At 42.1% G+C, this 20,377-nt stretch overlaps 5 protein-coding genes across 5 annotated transcripts; 2 read left to right on the top strand and 3 right to left on the bottom strand.

Annotated features, from left to right (window-relative positions):
- Positions 1-2,993: 2,993 nt before the first annotated feature.
- On the top strand, positions 2,994-6,154 carry SS1G_03736 (plasma membrane ATPase; the record flags this gene model as incomplete). The annotated part of the gene is made up of 4 exons (XM_001595597.1): positions 2,994-3,452; positions 3,660-3,890; positions 3,944-6,041; positions 6,108-6,154. The coding sequence occupies 4 exons, from the start codon at positions 2,994-2,996 to the stop codon at positions 6,152-6,154; spliced, it is 2,835 nt and encodes a 944-aa protein (XP_001595647.1).
- Positions 6,155-6,995: 841 nt separating this feature from the next.
- SS1G_03735 (hypothetical protein) lies at positions 6,996-9,374 on the bottom strand (the record flags this gene model as incomplete). The annotated part of the gene is made up of 4 exons (XM_001595596.1): positions 6,996-7,098; positions 7,238-7,829; positions 7,889-8,887; positions 8,948-9,374. 4 exons carry the CDS (start codon positions 9,372-9,374, stop codon positions 6,996-6,998), a joined length of 2,121 nt encoding a protein of 706 aa, XP_001595646.1.
- Positions 9,375-10,167: 793 nt separating this feature from the next.
- Positions 10,168-12,213, bottom strand: SS1G_03734 (hypothetical protein; the record flags this gene model as incomplete). The annotated part of the gene is made up of 7 exons (XM_001595595.1): positions 10,168-10,329; positions 10,385-10,953; positions 11,010-11,123; positions 11,227-11,475; positions 11,597-11,687; positions 12,044-12,098; positions 12,164-12,213. 7 exons carry the CDS (start codon positions 12,211-12,213, stop codon positions 10,168-10,170), a joined length of 1,290 nt encoding a protein of 429 aa, XP_001595645.1.
- Positions 12,214-13,915: 1,702 nt separating this feature from the next.
- Positions 13,916-14,519, top strand: SS1G_03733 (hypothetical protein; the record flags this gene model as incomplete). The annotated part of the gene is made up of 3 exons (XM_001595594.1): positions 13,916-13,994; positions 14,052-14,180; positions 14,245-14,519. The coding sequence occupies 3 exons, from the start codon at positions 13,916-13,918 to the stop codon at positions 14,517-14,519; spliced, it is 483 nt and encodes a 160-aa protein (XP_001595644.1).
- Positions 14,520-15,551: 1,032 nt separating this feature from the next.
- SS1G_03732 (hypothetical protein) lies at positions 15,552-20,352 on the bottom strand (the record flags this gene model as incomplete). The annotated part of the gene is made up of 7 exons (XM_001595593.1): positions 15,552-15,764; positions 15,818-15,893; positions 15,943-16,191; positions 16,238-17,232; positions 17,348-18,759; positions 18,914-19,564; positions 19,620-20,352. 7 exons carry the CDS (start codon positions 20,350-20,352, stop codon positions 15,552-15,554), a joined length of 4,329 nt encoding a protein of 1,442 aa, XP_001595643.1.
- Between the last annotated feature and the right edge of the window lie 25 nt (positions 20,353-20,377).

Genomic DNA, 20,377 nt, shown 5'->3' with positions numbered 1-20,377 from the left:
GGCGTCAAGCGGGGACTTAAGTAACAACATGTTACAACGGCTATCTTCTATGCCGCGTCACATGACTAAACCAAGGTAACGTGATTAAAGTCACGTTATGGACCGCTGAGGAACGCTGGCTGTCCAGGAACGCTGGCTGTCCAGGACCGCGCAGCGGTCCTGACTAGCCATAGGCATGAAGGTCTATATAATCAAGATGGATTTCCTTTGTATAGAGCTTCGTGCTCAAGATCAATCATTTAGTATACTCTACTATTAGTTACGAATTGCATTATTGTCATTACTTTAAGTCCCTGCTTGACGCCTAGTTATAAACCACCTCGAGAGCCTAGAGCACTTTCACGTGATCTAGACGGCAAACCTCGTAACACAACAGTAATGATATGCAATTCGTAACTAATAGTAGAGTATACTAAATGATTGATCTTGAGCACGAAGCTCTACAATAAGGGATCCTTCCTAGCTATATAGATCTTCGTAACTAGGAGCCATAGGAGCCTTCGAACCTCCAATGCTCCATCATATGATCCTCTAATCACATGGTTCTGTAATTGTTATCGAACCGGATCTAAGCTTAACAGGGTCTGTGCATATTTGTTCCCCACACCACCTTAATTCCATACTAAATCGGTCAAATCGTATCTCGTAAGCACACGATCGGTTAGTATAAGATCCGTGGTCGTAACAAATAATCCTTTAATAACTATTCTTTTCTTATTATTGAATACATATTAGATACCTAGATACATATACTTACCTAATCAGAGATACAAATTACAATTCGCCCAGACGGATATTGTACGACGAGGTAAAGAAATCCCTCATATATAATTTTTGCTTGACTAGTTAGGTACTTGTGAATTGTGGCGGTGGAGTCGGGAAGAATTATTATTAAAGGATAGGATTGGAGTGGATGGTTATGTATGAGATGAGGAGATGTATGTATGTATGTATGTAACTTGAGGTTTTTGTTGTTTATCTACCTACCTAGATATTTGGGGGAAAGAGAGGCAATGATTTTGTTTGTTTGTTTGTTTGCTCGGATTAGAGCATGCTTGGAGGTCTAGGATTGAGGGATAGAAGCATAGAGGCGTAAGTATAGTATCTAATTTGCTGATTGGAAAGAATGTATGGGAATACAAGATAAGTTGATTAGGTACTCTGTATCTGGTTTTCACCGCTGTACAGTACCTAGGTAGGTAGTTTTAGTTGATAGGTATCTGAATTTCGTATATATTGTAATTATTAAAGCTGCCACTTAGCAGATGGTTAATGAATCGATCTTGATAGCTTTCCAATTAATAAATACCTATTTAATATCTCTAGATTCCAGCAATTGCTTTTTCCCAAAGGTAAAGTAAGGATGAAGTTAATCTCTTAAATGACCCACTTTTCCCCGCGAACCAACATATCGGACCCATCCATTCAACGGAGGATATTTTGATTCAGGCAGCGGGTTAAGGTTACATGACTATTCATTTTCGGCGTAGCTTTTGGAGTGGAGCTTTTAACTGCCATGATCTGCGACACTAATGTAATCCTTGAAGAGGAAAGGAAAGTTAAAAACAACCTTATTATTGGTGTTTGTTTTGGAGTCGTTTGAATTGTTTATTAGTTGAGCTAGTAGGTATTCGAGATCGAATGATACTAAAACTAACAGTGTAAATTGCGAATTCCAAACTGTTCATAGATGGATGAATTTTCGTAATAGAATTTTCGTAATAGAATTTTCGTAATAGAATTTTCGTAATAGAATTTTCGTAATAGAAGTACCTAATGGTGAAGAAATGAATCGACGTCACTAGGTAGGTACCTGGGCAGATATGTTGAAAAATGCGGAGACTGTTTATCCTAGTATGCGGGTAGTGAAGATGCGATGAGGAAGGCTACAGGTACGAAAGTAAAGGATTCCATCCAATAGGATGAAGTAGAGACAACGTACAGAAATCCTTGAGTGTCACATTTCTTACCCATTCCCCCGTTTTGATTTGTTGATTTTTGATTTGTTGGGCTTTTCTTCTGTTTGTTTACCTAGGTACTTTTCGATGGTAATCTGGGGGTGGGACGTGCTTTGAGGCAAAACAATGAGGGGAAAGTAAATAAATGATGTGATATCTAGTATGATATGTTATGGCTAAGAGTGCATGATCAATTGAAAGACAAATAAGAAATAGATATATCAAAGTCAATTCCTGGAAACCAATAGAAACCATTAATAGAATTGAATAAAGTAAGTTTGCAAAAAGATAGATTGATATAAAAAGGTGCTGTGAAATTATCTATCAAGATGTAAGGTTACTGGTTACTGCCACTGGTTACTGGGAAATTGATCTTGTCGGAAGATAAAGGAAATTGTTCAATGTATTCAATTCATTCATATATCAGAAAAAGAAAGAAACAAAAGGGAAAGATGTTTGAAAATTTTATGATAACAAAGGCGGAGTCACCTAGCCTTATTATATTTCACTCACTTGAAGCTTTTGACTTGCGAACCAGAATACTGTATTGTATGTACGTACCATTTTCCCTCAAGCAGTGTTACTTCACTCTCTCGTTCAATCTTCCTTTCTCTCTCCTCTCTCTCTCTCTTTTTGCTGATCGTTACTTCCCAATTAAATAACATTAACAAATTCGGACCTTCTGATAAAAATCTTTTTCTTCCAATCATCCCATTAATCCCAATTCACTTTTTTCTATCCGACTTTTTGTCTCCCTTCCTCTTCCGATTTAATCTTCTCTACTTTTTCTTTTTCGACACAACTTCTCGACATCAACTTACCCATCCTCTTATTCCTCTTCTTCAAGAAAGTAATATAACAGTTCCTAATCATTAAGATCTTCCAATCATAGGAATTCTTTCATATTCGACCAGCTCGCGTCGTTTATCCCCAAGAATTTGTTACTTACTTTACTTATTACTTCAACAAATCTTAAATCAGCAACTGAGGTGATTTATCTGCCACTTTAATTTTCTCACCGTGGTCGCTGTCGCCATGGCACATATGGCCGGACATCATGGTCTCCCTCACCATGATACAGCAGGTGCCCAATCGAGCAACAACTCATCCGATACACCTCCAAATCACTTAAAGGCTAACATTGAACCCGGTCAATTCGACGAAAAAAATGGTGGCATTGAAAACTCTACTCCTGGTGCTACCAAGCATGAGGAAGAGGAAGAAGAAGATGAGGACATGGATGCATTGATCGATGAACTCGAATCTCAAGATGGTCATGTTGAAGATGAAGAGGCCGAGGAAGAAAATGGTCCTGCTCAAGAACGTCCTGTCCCAGAAGATTTACTTCAAACAGATACTCGCATCGGTCTTACAGATGCTGAGGTTCAAGTTCGTCGTAAGAAATGGGGTTTGAATCAGATGAAGGAAGAGAAAGAGAATTTATTCCTCAAGTTCCTTGGATACTTTGTCGGTCCTATTCAATTTGTTATGGAGGTACGTTGACACAAAGTTCTTACCATCATCCTTCCATCCCCCGCACCCCATCATTTTCGCGCATTTTAAATCTGCATGGATCCTCCACAGATCATCTAGTGTTAAAGGCCAAGGCCTTCAATTCGAGACATCCGAATGGAGTAGCTTAGAAGTTCTTCTAATTGAATCACACTAAGACGTCCTTGCTAATTGATCAAATTTAAATAGGCTGCTGCTGTTCTCGCTGCAGGTTTACAAGATTGGGTCGATTTTGGTGTCATTTGCGCACTTCTCCTCCTCAATGCCACCGTCGGTTTTGTTCAAGAATTCCAAGCAGGTTCCATTGTCGATGAACTGAAAAAGACTCTTGCTCTGAAAGCTGTCGTTCTCCGTGATGGTCGTCTATATGAGATTGAAGCTCCTGAAGTTGTCCCCGGCGATATCCTTCAGATTGAAGAAGTAAGTCGACGTATTTATCCATTTCTTCAACAGATGCTGATATTTTCTCATAGGGTACCATTATTCCCGCCGATGGTCGTATCGTTACCGACGATGCCTTCCTTCAAGTCGATCAATCTGCCATCACTGGAGAGTCTCTTGCCGTCGATAAACATAAGGGTGATACATGTTATGCATCTTCTGGTGTCAAGCGCGGTGAAGCTTTCATGGTCATTACTGCCACCGGAGATCATACATTTGTTGGACGTGCAGCAGCTTTGGTCAATCAAGCTTCTGCAGGAACCGGTCATTTCACAGAGGTCTTGAATGGTATCGGCACGGTGCTCTTGATCCTGGTTATCTTCACCAACTTGGTTGTCTGGATCTCCTCATTCTATCGCTCGAACCCAATCGTTCTTATTCTTGAATATACTCTAGCCATCACAATCATTGGGGTCCCTGTCGGTCTCCCTGCTGTCGTCACTACTACCATGGCTGTCGGTGCTGCATATTTGGCCAAGAAGAAAGCTATCGTCCAGAAATTGTCCGCTATTGAGTCACTGGCAGGCGTCGAAATTCTTTGCTCGGATAAGACTGGTACATTGACCAAGAACAAGCTCTCTCTCGCCGAACCATTTACTGTTCCAGGCGTGGAACCTGATGATCTTATGTTGACTGCTTGTCTTGCTGCCTCCAGGAAGAAGAAGGGTATCGATGCCATCGATAAGGCTTTCTTAAAATCTCTTCGTTACTACCCACGCGCCAAGTCCGTTCTGTCCAAGTACAAAGTTCTTGAGTTCCATCCTTTCGATCCTGTTTCCAAGAAAGTTCAAGCTGTTGTCGAGTCGCCTCAAGGAGAAAAGATTATCTGCGTCAAAGGAGCTCCACTCTTTGTTTTGAAAACCGTTGAAGAAGACCATCCGATTCCTGATGAGATCGACCAAGCTTATAAGAACAAGGTTGCTGAGTTTGCGACTCGTGGCTTCCGTTCTCTTGGTGTCGCACGAAAGCGCGGTGAGGGTCAGTGGGAGATTTTGGGTATCATGCCTTGCTCTGATCCACCACGTCATGATACCGCCCGTACTATCAATGAAGCCAAAACTTTAGGTCTTTCAATCAAGATGTTAACAGGTGATGCTGTCGGTATCGCTCGTGAAACTTCTAGACAACTTGGACTAGGCACTAACGTTTATAATGCTGAACGTCTTGGTCTTGGTGGAGGAGGAGATATGCCTGGTTCCGAGGTCTATGATTTCGTCGAGGCCGCTGATGGATTTGCTGAGGTTTTCCCGCAACATAAATACAATGTTGTTGAAATTCTTCAACAGCGTGGATATCTTGTGGCTATGACCGGAGATGGTGTTAATGATGCCCCATCACTCAAGAAAGCTGATACTGGTATCGCTGTGGAAGGCGCTTCCGATGCAGCTCGTTCAGCAGCTGATATCGTCTTCTTGGCTCCTGGACTTGGTGCTATCATCGACGCTCTCAAGACATCTCGACAGATTTTCCATCGCATGTACGCCTATGTTGTTTATCGTATTGCCTTGTCAATCCATCTTGAAATTTTCCTTGGTCTCTGGATCGCCATCTTGAATAGGTCCCTGAACATTGAACTGGTCGTCTTCATTGCCATTTTTGCAGATGTTGCAACTCTTGCTATTGCATATGATAATGCGCCTTTCTCCAAGACTCCTGTCAAGTGGAACCTTCCAAAATTGTGGGGTATGTCCGTTCTCCTTGGAGTTGTTCTCGCCATCGGCACCTGGATTACTCTCACCACCATGATTGCTCGCGGAGAAAATGGCGGTATTGTTCAAAACTTTGGTGTTCTTGATGAGGTTGTCTTCCTCGAGATCTCTCTCACTGAAAATTGGTTGATTTTCATCACACGAGCCAATGGTCCTTTCTGGTCATCACTTCCATCGTGGCAATTGACTGGAGCTATCCTCGTTGTCGATATTATTGCAACATTTTTCACGCTGTTCGGTTTCTTCGTTGGGGGTAGAACTTCGATTGTTGCCGTTGTCCGTATTTGGGTATTCTCCTTTGGAGTTTTCTGTATCATGGGTGGAGTCTATTATCTACTTCAAGATAGTTCTGGTTTTGACAACCTCATGCATGGTAAATCACCAAAGAAGAATCAAAAACAAAGATCTCTGGAAGATTTTGGTAAGTGGAGATCCCTGACTCTTATGTCATTTTTTGAGAACAAAGCGCTAACTTATACCTCTTTAGTCGTCTCACTCCAGCGTGTCTCCACACAGCACGAGAAGTCGGCTTAAAACTTTTAAACTCATAATTTACAGGCGCACATGAATTACGGAGCGTGCAGCTTTTACGGATATTCCCTCGTGTTATTAATTATTAGGTAGTTCGTGTGTATAAAACTTCAGACGGGCTCATAGGTATCAAAACTGCTTGCTATTTTTGCGCTCAAAAGTTCAAATTGCTACTTGCTGGGAAAAAAATTCGTGGTTTGTTCCCATATGGGGATCAACAGCGGTAACTTTTGGCACAAGAAGATTGAAGCAGGCATTTGAGCGTTTTAATCATTCCATATAGATGATAATAGCGTCATCCTAGAGTCTAAGAGTCTTAATTAATGAAAAATAAACTTTCTTGTGTTTTGTTTTTTTGGTGCTTGTGAATAGTGAATAGTGAGTAATAAGTGAACACTTAAAACTCATGAATAAAACCAAAAGCAAATAGAATTAACTAACCAACTATCATAACTAACTCCATATAACTTGTATCTTGTAATGTATAAATGAAAAATTAGAATAGAATGTATTCGTGACAACACATTCATCTTCCTTCCTCTCAATTCCCACTCTCCCTCCGTCCCTACCTAGGTATTTACTTTACAATCCATACTTTACAACCGACTAGTATTTAGTATTCTCTCTCTCTCTCTCTCTCTCTCTCTCTCTCTCTCTTTCTCTCTTTCTCTCTTTCTTTTCTTTTTTCTATCATTTCTTCTGTTTCTCCCCTTTTCTTTCTCGCCTTCTTCGCCGTCTCCCTTAGCCCTCTCCGGAAAAAAATAAATAAAGCAAACCATTCGATCGCTCGCTCGCTTCCCCTCTTTCTCTCACAAATCAATAAGAATGAAATCGATCCTCTCCCTCACAATTTTGCCATGGGTTTCTCATCCGCTAATGCTTCCTCATACATACGATCGATATGTTCTCTGAATTTCTTTGCCGTTTGTGGACGTTTGAGTTTGAGTCTGTGGGGTGTGAGTTTCGTTCATTAGCTATTGTAATATTATACTTATACTGGACTTGTTTTTTTGCAACTAGGCTAGGTTCCTCGGCATGAAATATTTTGTAGTAAGAAGAGAAAGGAAAGGAGACGGAAAAACTTACGTAGGAGTCAAAAGCTCATTTTCAATCGTAAAAGGCTCCACATCCACAAGAACATTCTTAACCTTCTCGTAACTATTAAACTTGCTCTTCTTTCCCACCCCATCCAACACTTTGACAAGTTGCATTCGAACTCTCTTGTCATTACCCGCTTCCTTAATCCCTTCAATATCATCACTCTTGATTTCTCTCCCGAGAATCTTGCTTACCCACGGCGCAAAAGTAACGGGGTCGACTCCGAAGATCGCAACTAGGAAAGCTTGCGTAGAATCACCATGGACATATGCTTGAGATAGGAGTGAACAATTGGCTAGGTATACGTTTTCGATACGTTCTGGCGAAATGTATTCGCCTTGTGCGAGTTTGAGAACGTTCTTGCGACGATCAATGATCTTGATACGGCCCATGCTATCAATTTCTCCGATGTCACCTGTGTGGAACCAACCGTCTGGGGTGATGGCTTTGGAGGTTTCCTCTTCGTTGCGGTAGTATTCGCGGAAACGGGCTGTGCCTCGAATAAGGATTTCACCGCGGGGGTTGGGACTGTCAGTTACGAGGTACTCCATGTCGGGGACGGATTCGAAGCATACTTCCACTGTGGGGAGGGGTGATTAGTTGAGTTTGGATTGAGGAGAAACTAAGGAGGAAACTTACTGGAAGCACTTACTCCTCCACAGTTACCGGTTGAGTAGTCATCGTCATATTGTACGATACCATGTGCATAGGTTTCTGTAAGGCCATAACCTTGGATGAACCTGTTGCCAAATGCAGCACGGAGGAATTGATGAAGACCTGGGTCAATTGGAGCACTTCCACTTACCATGCCACGAGTTCTCTGAAGACCGAACGCGCTGGCTAATTTAGGAGTCCAGACACGATCATAAAGTGCATGTTTGTTGGTGGCTTGTCCAGGTGGGAGTTTCATTGATGCAAGCTTGGTATTGATAATGTGACGACCAATTGAACCCTTGAGACCTGGAGCATCAATAGCGGCTGCTTTAATGGCGGATCCAAATCGATTGTAGAGTCGGGGAACGGAATTAAAAGTTGTTGGGCGAAGAAGCTTCAAGTCTTCGACGAGTCCAATGATATCACCACGGAAATATCCAATAGCAGATCCTACAGCGAGAGAGCCGTGTTCAGCAAGTCGTTGGTAAATATGTGCTAATGGAAGGTATGAACAAATAACATCGTTCGGTTTTGGGTCAGACACAATTCTCGTGACAGAAGTTGCTGCAACAGCGTTTGAATGGGTAAGGACCACACCCTTAGGGTTACCAGTCGTTCCAGAGGTATAGTTGATTGTGATAATGTCTTCCGGTCGAGGTGGGTTCATTGGGGAATTTGGAGATGCAGCTCCGATGGCCTCAACATCTCCAATATAATGGATAGCGATTCCAGCTTCAGCCGCAAGAGCATTCAAGATTGCGCCTTTGCTGTTTCCAGGTCTCTCTCCGTCATCCAAAGGATCCACAGAAATGATAAGCTTCAACGTAGGTATTCTTGGTGCTAATTTTAACAGGGTTGGAATGTGCGGTAAACTCGTAACAACGCAAGCAAGCGTGGCATGATTGACAATGTATTCTGTCGTATCTGGTCCGAGGGTATCGTAAATGGAGACCGTGAAGAGAGATTGTGACATGGCTCCCAAATCTATAAGTCATGTCAATCTCCACCCTTCAACGCACATAGCTATAACTCTAGGCTTCTTACCAACAATTTGCCATTCCGGGCGATTCTGACACCAGAGACCTACACCATACCTTTCATCTGTAATACCCGCCCTCTTATGAAGTTCTACCAAACCCACACCAAAGTTCTTTCTGCGCTGTGCCGTCTCCGCATATGAGATCCATTCATAATTGCCGTGAGTCTTTGTTGCCGGATCCCAAGGTCTATAACCCAAACATCTCGCATTTGGTCTCTTTTTGGCGGCCTTTTCAAAGAAATCATGACTAGTCAAACATTCTTGATCGACTGTTTGTAATAGCGGCTTGTCCACGAACTGATAATGTCTGTAAACAGCACTGCGACCTTCACGCGCACTACCTGGTATTGGAAGGGAGTATGGTGAACCAGGTGGAGGAGATGCTCGAACGGTCTGCACATAAGTATCGGGATCTTGTACTGTTGGTGCCATTGTGTCTGTCTAGATCTGAAAAGCAAGTATCAGTCAGTACTCAATGTTGAACAAAGGTTAGGAGGTTGGTGTTTGAGCGCAGGCCGCTGGAATTTACGAACCTTGTAAAAGTATGAAAGAGATAATAAAAGATAAAGATTATTCTATATAATATCTAGAATTTGTATCACAATGAAGATCTATAGAAGAAACAATAGTAAATCAACTCCAATGAACAATTGAAGTTTGTTTGTGGAATAAGTTTCACTCCAGAGGTGCATGTGAAGGAAATGGATAAGTGGCCCTACCCCGAGGCCTTGATGGGCCCCGTTTTCCTTTTACCTCGGCATCTGGACATTGTGCATATTCTAGAATGTGGAGAAGCTTTGTAGATCGCCGTCACAATTATAAAAGAATTGGAAATAACCGACAGGCTGGTATCCTGATACGGGGAAGAGAAGGGAGGAAAGTGGGCTTTTGATACATAATTAGACTTCATAAATTGTGCCATGAAGAAGAAAGTGTGAAGTTGGTCAGCATGTGGTGTTCGGTGAACGGAAGACATCTATATCCGATGATACTTGACCAAAGTATTCATTCATATCACAGCTGTTAGGAATTATTCCATCTCCATTTGAAAAATAAAAGTGACCACGTTTATTAGCTTTATTATTATTACTATGTAGCGAATGACATTTTGCAATGTATAAACCAGTATCTGGAATGGTGATTATCGAAATTGACCACGCAACAGCACGTCTACCTAGCCTAGCAACGGAGGTCTCCCGAATAGTTCAAAAAAAGGGGGATTATGTTAAATAACCAATTTCGCGTCAACACCAGTATCACCAGTCTTCCCGACGTTGGACTCGTTACCACCCGTTGTCTTCGCCGCAGATGCTGATTCGAATGATTGCTCGAAATCCTTGATTATATCATCAATATGTTCTGTGCCAACCGAAATTCTAATAAGATCCTAGAGAACCAGACGTTAGCTGGATACGAAACGTTACAGTCGAATGATTCCTTACCTCAGTGACACCAGAAGCCAACTTTTCATCGTCAGAAAGTTGTTCGTGGGTGGTAGACCATGGGTGAATAGCCAGAGTTTTTAAATCTCCAACATTAGCCAAGTTAGAAATCAGTTTGAAGCCATCAACCACCTGACTACCAGCTGCTCCTCCACCTTTAACTCCGAAACTCAGGACACCACCAAATCCACGGGGCAAGTATTTCTTAGCTAGCTCGTGGGATTCATGATTTTCCAACCCTGGATATGACACCCAAGAAACGTGTGGGTTCTTGTCAAGCCATCTTGCCAACGCCAATGAGTTCTGAGCATGTCGCTCTCCTCTCAAGCTCAAAGTTTCAAGACCTTGAATCAATTGGAATGCTCCAAATGGATTCAATGAACTTCCCAAGTCACGAAGAATCTCGACTCGTAAGCGAGTAAGGAAAGTATCAGGTCCAAACGTTTCCCAGAACTTTAATCCGTGATATCCATCAGATGGCTCAACCATCGCTGGGAATCGCTTGCCATTTTTGCCCCAATCAAATTTGCCTGAATCAATGACCACGCCGCCAATTGTAGTTCCGTGTCCTATTCCAAACATATTAGAAGATTTCACATGACCTAAAGGCAGAATATGTAATTACCGCCAATCCATTTCGTCGCAGAATGCACGACAATGTCAGCTCCGTGATCAATAGGCCGGCAAAAATAGCCACCTGCTCCGAATGTATTATCGACGACGAGAGGGACTCCATGGTCTAGATACACAGAATTAGTACTTTCTAGAGGCAAAAACGATGCTTAAGCAGCAAGACCGGGGTAGTCCTCGAATGTGATACTGCGCAGCAGCAAATCACTCACCGTGTGCAACTTTGGCAATAGCCTCGAAGTCGGGAACGTTATATTTTGGATTACCAATACTTTCGATGAAAACAGCTCTTGTATTTTCGTCAATAGCCTTCTTGAAGTCCTCTGCCTTATCTCCCTGGACGAATTTGGTCTTTATGCCCAATCTTGGAAGGAAAACCTTCAATTGATTGTATGTTCCTCCATAAAGGTTCGTCGTTGACACAATGTTATCGCCGGCATGCGCCAATGCGGCAAAGGTCACTCGAAGGAACTGTTAGCAAGAATTCGCTAATTGTATGCATAGGGATGTGTAGTGAATTATTGTCTTAATGATTTGGGATGAGTGAAGGACTCGGGAGAGAGATTAGTTAGGGTGACATACTAAATTGAGCTGCTTGGCCAGATGAAGATGCAACCGCGCCTCGTCCATTCTCAAGTGCTGCCATCCGCTTTTCAAAAACATCGACAGTCGGCTATCGCCAAGTCAGCTAAGATTTTGGTGTTATACTTGGCGATGAAATCTTGGAAATAGAATTGAGATGCCAATTTTGAAGGGAAAAGTGCCACCCGCAAAACTTGGGATGCCAACGTTCATTGCAGACGTTGCCAATTTTGAGAGATCGGATGCCAAATCCTCAACAACTTCTCTTGGACTTTCAAATAGAATGAAACTTTGGCAATACATACGTTCATAATACGACTGTAGATATTTCCAGGCTCCTGGAGGCCAAACAACCTAGCTCCATGAGCAGAGTCATTGAATGTGTAGCTCTGTACATTTGGACTTTAGTTCTTGGAATCATATATCCTATTGATAAGAGTAACTGACTGTAGTAGCATAGATTGGTACAGCTCTCGCATTTGTTGCAGAATCTGGTTCATGTCTATACAATCGACGTAGTTCTGTTAGCTTTATCCTAGGACTGCGGGGAGATGGCACAGCACGAACCCAGCGTGGAGCTGCAGAGTCTCAAAATGAGTACTTTCAACTGGTGCCATTTTGATTGATTCCTAGGTATTCTTCAATTCTCGAGAGTTTGGTAAAAAAGTTGCTGGAGATTGAGACTTTACAGGAGAGAAGAAAAAGACCTCGGAAAGGGTTTATAAGTCAATTGGGCAAAAGATCTTTGTTCTCAAATAATTAACTCTTTCCGATGGTACCTTACAAACCCTTGGTGATCATTCATAGTGGGGTAATACATTCAATTACCCTTTACAGTAAGCAACAGTGTACATTGCATTGGCTTAAGCACGCCATTTTCTTTCATCATTGGGAATGAATGAAGAGAACGGAAACTTTGGGTTGAAGCTGGGCAATATTCTGTTGAGAATAGTTTGGCCTGAATAGCTTCATTATTCCATGTCCTCAACGACGTCTTGAGATTTAGAGGTTGCGTGCTTACTCATCCGACTCTAGATTGATTTGTAGTTCTAGAAAACTTTTAGCCCAAGTTTTGACCTCATGTAATAAAAACATCACAGCTCGAAACAATCCATTGGCCCACTAAGCCCCATTACCAAAATGCAAAATGACACAACCTCTTCATGTTGCTTTCAGGTTATCCACTCAAACTTAATCCAGCCCACTACTGACATCGTCGCTTTGTCTTTTCAAATGCGACATTGCGTCGTGATGTTCTCTCGTACCTGCAGATGATACATACACTCTTCTCACTATCGGTACGCACTACTAGTCTACTACGAAGACCCGATACGGCACTTCAATAGCAATATGGAGGGAGTATATAGACTGTGATGCAACCCCGCGTCCAAGCATTTCAATATCGTGGCTTTCAAAAGTCTCATGATCCACTACCTTCAAACGAAGAGCTCAATGAAAGACCCTCAACCTGGCGATTCCTTCTTGGCAACACAACGCTGACACTCTTGGAAGTTCTTGGGAGGCGGCAACAGAACTTACTTGTATACTTGCAGCTTGAGATGAGTATTTTCCTTTTTAAGCTTTGCGGTTGAGTTAGGAGATTTGTGTTGGAGCAGACGTTTCATGCTTTGAGAGAAATAGAAAGCTGTTAACCTTAGATGTCCGAGCGGATAATTCTCAACTTTTTGACAGAGCGTATTCGAGTTTCAATTCGTCGCTATTCTTGTTATTCAGTTATACAAGGTCGTACAATCATCGTTTTGTCACTTTATCGGCGGGATAGAATCTTTTCTTATAGGTGGATATTTAAGGATGAGTGTGCTTGAAATAGTCAGCCCAGTGTCTAAATTGCCCTACATATGGCGGAGACGCAAGCGGGCGTCTCTACACTGTACTCTATATCAAGGACATCGAGCGTTAATAATTATCATTGGCTATAGAACCTTGCCCCTTCAATCATGCCGAAGATCCTTGTCTCCGTAGGGAAGTTGATCTGTGCGATAGATTGATATACCGTTTCAAACATGATTCAAAGTTTATGCATCTTTTCCACTTTGGCTGCAATGGAAACCCTTCGGCCTTCAGACTTTGACTACTTATTTCTTTTGTAATTATAATATCAGTCTGCGAGTCTTCTGCATTTCTCCATCTTTTACTTGATCTCCACCTGTCATTCTCCATTTGTATACACTTTCTTCAATTCACTCACTATACGCGCGCACAAGTTGCAGCTGCTTTTCCCCACGACTTTCATAAAAGAATACATACGATTGTTTCACGATAACTCAACTTCTCAAATAACGATACCTTGATTTCAAAATGGCGATCGGATTACTTCTCCCTATTCGAATTGCTCAAGCAGTATTCGCTATCGTCGTACTGGGCTTATCTGGATATGGTATGAGAAGCATTGATAGGTAGCATACCACGGGATGACTACTAACATATCACATAGTTTCCCACTGGTACAATACCGATACTTTGACTGCATCTCCTTCTCAAATCAACTTCTTGGTCTTCGTACCTGTGTTTACCTTGATATCCATTGTCTATCTTGAAGTTGCACCCCGCTTCATGTCAAAAGGTACCTTCCTCCCACAATCAAGAGTTGATATGAGTATCGACTATTATTTTCTAACACTCACAAGCATCTCACCCATACATTCATCTCGGAGTCGAACTCCTCAACGTTCTTTTCTACTTCGCAGGCTTCATCGCACTCTCCGTCTTCATCGGCAGACTTCTCTTCTGTCGTGGTTCTGTCTGTGGAGCAGCTCGTGCCGATGCAGTTTTCGGTGCTTTCAGCTGGTTGCTCTGGATGGGAAGTAGCGCAATTCTCGCATTAGAGATGTTCAAAGGAGGAAGATCGAAACCCTACCCAAAACCAAATATGGCCATGAAGGAAACGATGAATCCAGTATAAATACTTATATGATGGATATATAATCAAGATTCTTAGATACATGCTAGGGTTTCATCGAAGATGTTCAGAAATGGTACTCGGATATGATGAATGAGAAGTCTTGATGACGTTGCTCTCTTTGACCGTAACATTGGGACTGTGGAATAGAGCTCGGTAGAAGGAAAAGGTGGAGCACTCGAATATCATGGAGTTGGTTGGGAATTAAGTAGATAGCAGCTTGGACTGGCTGTTTATGATTTACACAAATGCTTCGCGAAATAAATAATATAGAAACCTTTTTATCATCATTATCATTCTCTGATGAAATCTTCAGCAAGCTATTTGATATAAGTCTTATGTAATATATCTTTCATTTTCTTGTAAGATCTTAATATCAATTGTTCTCGATAACACTGATTATATTAACACAATCGATACCATAAACCACACCATAATCCACATCATAAACCACGAAAAAACAAAAAGAAAATCCCAAGACTTATATATAACCTATCCCCCCGAATCCTTAAGAAAGATACTCATTCATTTCAATACTATTATCATTTTCAACTCTAGAATACAAAGTTTCTTATTTATTTATTCAAGTAAATTATTATTAGATATAATATAATATAATATAAGATTATCTAAGTATTAAAATATAAATATATAAATATAAATAAAACCCCTTTAATTTAGGTGATGTGATGGGAGATTATACTTATGAGATGTGTAATTATGAGATACTTATTCGAGGTATAGCCTGTTTTTCGTATTTAAGATGTAAATCTTATATGTAGTATGTTAACTTCGTTGCTGTTTTCAAAAGGACTTTTTGATCAGAGAACTCAGAAAGGTAAGTTAATAAGAAAGAGCCTCTACTACCTAGTACTTAATGTCCTATCACAGAAAAATATATGCGTCCTTACTAGTTGATATATAACATATATTGTATTTTAAATAGAATTACAGTAAATCCAGGTATCTTGCTAAAGCCCTATATGAGCTTAACGAAACATGAGCACGCGTCCATATAATCCCAACCCAGCCATTCTATTTATCTTTGAATTCCTGTGAGAAGATCTTCTGCCAGAGATCCATCCACTTTTGTTGCTGTATTGTGAGGGCCTTTCCCGGTGTCTTGAAAGACTTGGTGAGTATATCTCGTAGACGAGCTCGCATGGTTTTAATAGCAAGCATGGTTTTCCAGTCGGATACGGCAAATCGAGCTCGGTTGCCATCTAGTATGAAAACACCAGAGTACATCTGGAGTAATATTAGTAGGTCATTCTAATAACATACTCAAAGCTGGAACTTACATCACAACGGACATCTCCGCAAAGAAGGGCAATTGAGAATTCTTCCACGGCGGTTGTTTCATGGGCATTGTAAAATCTACTTGAGCTTAGTGGTGATAAGGGATAAGATTTTAATGAGAACTTACTGCTTGGCCTGCATGATATGATAGTAGGAGAGCCATTTGAGCTCGTGATGACCCTTATTTACGGAAGTAGGATGTAAACTAATGGATTGATTATTGGCGCAGTTGCGGAAGCCTTTACCATCCCGGATAAGAAGTTTTGGATAGAAACTCCAGCCAATCACAGACGAGACAATTATATCATTATCACTGTTTGCGTTAATGCGAAAGGGTATCTCAAAAAATTGTCGACGCCGACTCGAATAACGTGTCCTATACCAGTTAGCCTTTATTCAGGAAACAAACCAAAATCATGTACCTATTTAGGGCAGTCCTCTCAGCCTCTGTGAGTGGGAGAAAGCCCGAGTCCACAAGACAGACCACCAATTGTCCTTTCAAGTCTTCAATATTCGATAGAGTTTGCTGGCTAAGAAAGTTCTTGCGACAAAATTGGTATTCAGAGCCATTGGCAATGCAAACTTTTTTCCAGGCTAGGTATGCATTGTAAACTGTCAAAAGATCAGAATCACCTCTTCTAAAGGCAAGCCTGACAGTATCCGCTTGTTGGCGTTGTCCAAATGGAGCCGAGAAGGGTGACTTTGATGATAAAATAGCAGCAATTGTGACTACTGCATCGAGACATTTGAAAACACTACCAAGGAGCATAAGCTTTCCCAAGAAGACGTCGAGTGGCAACCGAGCTAATTGAACGCCTAATGGTGTTAGATCTTCCCCTGCAGTAAGTGCTCTAACATCTACAAGCGCATCAATGGCACGTCGGATATTCTTAGCAGACGGGGGATCCAACGCTTCGCTTAATGTCTCCTCGATGCCTCCTAGCTTGCAAATCTTGACTCGAATGGCAAGATCTTGAAGGGATAAACGAAGAAATTCTGGGGTTTGTTGATCGGCCATCACTTCATCATGTCTATATTTTGTGAAAAGATGGAAGCACAGTCCCTCCTGGACTCTTCCAGCTCTACCCCTTCTTTGCTTGGCATTTGCCTTGCTAATGAAAGTTTCTAATAAACGAGAGAGCTGTCTCCTCTCATCAAACCTCATCTCGCGATGCTTACCAGTATCAATTACACAAGTGACGTCTGGAATGGTGATACCAGTTTCAGCTATGTTGGTAGCCAGAACTATTTTTCTTATTCCAGGTGGCGGTACAAGGAAGGCAGCTTCTTGATCCTCACTAGCTATAGTCGAATGTAAAGGGTATATATACCAATCGGACGAGAATGCTGGGTGTCCGCAGAGCATGTCATTCAAAGTTCGAATCTCAGCAATACCTGGAAGAAATACGAGGATAGCCTTTGCGTGGTTAGTACGATTCAAAGTAATGCTCAGAGAAGTTGGATTCAATTTTTGGCGGAATGCTAATACATCAAATGTTGCAAAGCGGGGCTTGAATATGTACCAAACTTACCTTGCTATACATCACCAATCGGTCGTCAGAAGCGATCTTTGCAATCAGTTGAGTAACGAGATCAAATTCAATCCGATACTCATCAAACTGTGCAATAGTGTTACGAGTTTTATTGCTGTATCCTCTTAAAGCCTTTGTACTTTCATTCTTCGTTGTCTCATTGGAATTCACATCCGCGAGTTCAACGTCGTCATCAAGGTCAGTATATTTCTCTTGCAGGCCATTATCAAGAGAAAAGCCTGTAAGTTCAACAGCATCTTCGAGATATTTGACCTGGACAGGGAATGTACGTCCTGGAACGTTCAAGACCGGAGCACCATCTAGATACTTTGAAAAGCGATCGGCATCGACCGTTGCAGACATCAAAACGACTTTCAAATCAGGTCTGCGTACCAACAGCTTTCGGAGGACAATGAGGAGAAAATCGCTGTCTATTGTACGCTCGTGGACTTCATCAAGGACGATATGCGTAATATCTCTGAGATCATTCGACCCCTCGAGCATTCGCATCACGATTCCAGTGGTAGCGTAGATAAGGCGAGTCTCTTTTGATGTGTTGGACTCGAGTCTAATGGCATACCCTACTAGTGAGCGAGGTGTACCAAGGTCGCTCTTGCGTTCACCAAGTTCTTCACTGACACGTCGAGCAAGAGAGATCGCGGAAATACGTCGAGGCTCTGTGCAATAAATCTTACAAGGCTGTCCTCTCGATAACTGGTGCTCGAGAATGAATGCTGGTACCTGCGTACTTTTCCCACACCCAGTCTCGCCACAAACAATAACTACCTGTGAACGATCTATAGCACCGAGGACCTCATCTTTGAACGACCACATAGGTAGCTGCATCCGAGATTGGAGCATGTGTTGATAACTTTGCGACGAGCATTTTTCAGCCCATATTCTCTGATATGTTTCTGGAGCAAACCCTGCTTTAAGACCTTTGTCTATAGAAGTATCCTCGTTACCAGTGGTCCGGAGTGCCCCTCGATTTCGGAAGGCACCATGTATCAAAACACCATCTTCTAATTCTTGATCTCGCTTTGCACGAACCAAATCACGGAATGTCTTGATGGCATTGCGATCCTCTTCATCGGATTTCTCCTTTTTAATCTCGGCAAATTCAGTCCAAAGATCACGCCATACTGCTGGTAAACGCAAAGAAACTTTGTCCTCCCTTGCTGACGATCCAAAAATGAGAAACAGTGCAGTGGTGGCAATATATGCTTCGGATTGGCGAGAATCTGGCGTGGATACCGAAACCATAGTAAAACTTTGCAATTTTGGACTAGAAGCATATTCGACTTGGGAGAGGGGTGTATCTGCAAGCAGATCCTGTGATTTTGACCAGGTGATTCGAAGGTTGTGACGATTGGAATAACTGGCATCGGAAATGAGAGTGTAGACCAATCTTACTGAAGAGTCCCTGTTGCCATCCTGTTAGCGTGGTCATCTCTAATAGATTTTGGGTCAGTCACCTTGCTCGACATGCTTCCTCCAGCGCCCTGGTTGGATTGATGCCTGACCACTTCCCAAAGTCTCGAACAGTGACCTTTGTCCCGTCCTTACCGTTAATCACCGTACTGCTTTTACCAGTTAGAGGATCCACTTCGTTGACGGGTAAGCTAGCAAAAAGATCAGCTAGCGCCGCATCTTCGTCGCTACCGGTCTCCTCAAGCATAGCTTTGCCAATCGCAGCTGCTTCTCTACTGATTTCATCATCAGAGTCCACAGAAATATCAGACTCCTGCGGTTCCTTATCAAATGCAGCCAACTCGGAGGCCCGTTGGGTAGCTGCATCCCGCTCAAGTCTTATTCTTTGGGCATTCCATTGCTGGTCTGCAAGATATTTGTCAAACAAGACGTCATCCTCTATTCTCTTAAGCTTCCTTGCCAGCCTGGCTGACTCTGCATCAATAGGACTTCCATTGTTTTGTAGTTTCTGGGCACCCTTTTTGCTATTTGAACGAATATCAGTGGAAGGTTTTGAGCTTTGGAGTATAAACATCTTTTCTTTTGTTTTCAGGTATACTGGGAGGAGGTCATCCGGATCAATATCACTGTCATAATCTATTGTGGCTGCTTTTTTACTGTTTTCTTGCTTCTTTCCGTTACGAGGGGTATTCCCGCTATTTTGAATTGAAGATGGGAAATGCCTCATGTCTGATTCGAGTCTTGGTGTAGTAGTTCCCGAGGCCATAGGGCTATCAAATGGAGTACCTAGAACGAAAATTATTAGTTGTAGTAGAGTAAACACAATATGGCTGTTACATACCATTTTGAGACTTTTGGGAAGATGCCAATCTGCGATGTGAATTCTGGTAGTCTGGCAATTCGTCCCTTGAACATTCACGGGAAAGCCACTCCAGTGATTCTTCCATGCCCCAAATTGTGTCCTTGTTGCTACTACCAATCTTATCCGAAATATCCAAAACATGCTGCAGAGCCAGTAATACTTTATCTGCTACAAACCCGACCCCAACAAGGGATTGTTGTAAAGTCCAAAGCCGAATTGCAAGGTCCTCTTCCGATATCTGCTTCATCGAGGTCGTGTCTGTTGCTGGACCAGAAAATCGTCCTTCCATTTTTATTAAATCCAAAACCTCTTCCATAAGCTCAGGGGGGAGCCATTTTCTTGTATTGAGAGTTTCTGCTTGACCTCGCAGAACTCTACGATCGGTTTCTAATCGCGTCTTTTGCCGGAGGGCATCTCTTTTTGACTTCTGTGAATTTTTCTCGACGAGTATTTGGAGTTCGGAATTCTCGAGTTGCTTCTCAAACTCTTCGGGTGTCAGATTCGACTTTTGATCCGAAGTTCCATTTCCCGCGACTTCTCTAGTGTTGTCTCCCAGCTGTTGACTCTCCGTTGTATCGATGGGCTCGTCTGCAATGTCCTTTTCTTGCGCAGCTTCAATTGCTTCATTTTTGGGTTTCGAGGCAATTGAGGTGGTAGCAAAGCCTCTGGCTGGATTTGTAGCTGGCTTCTTCTTCTTCTTACCACCAGCCATCTTCTAAAAATGTCTTGATAACTGG

The sequence above is a fragment of the Sclerotinia sclerotiorum genome, genomic scaffold (assembly GCF_000146945.2).
Source record: "Sclerotinia sclerotiorum 1980 UF-70 scaffold_4 genomic scaffold, whole genome shotgun sequence".
In the NCBI taxonomy this organism is placed as follows: domain Eukaryota; kingdom Fungi; phylum Ascomycota; class Leotiomycetes; order Helotiales; family Sclerotiniaceae; genus Sclerotinia; species Sclerotinia sclerotiorum.
Note: the sequence above shows the minus strand (reverse complement) of the source record. Positions and strands in the feature narration are given on the sequence as shown.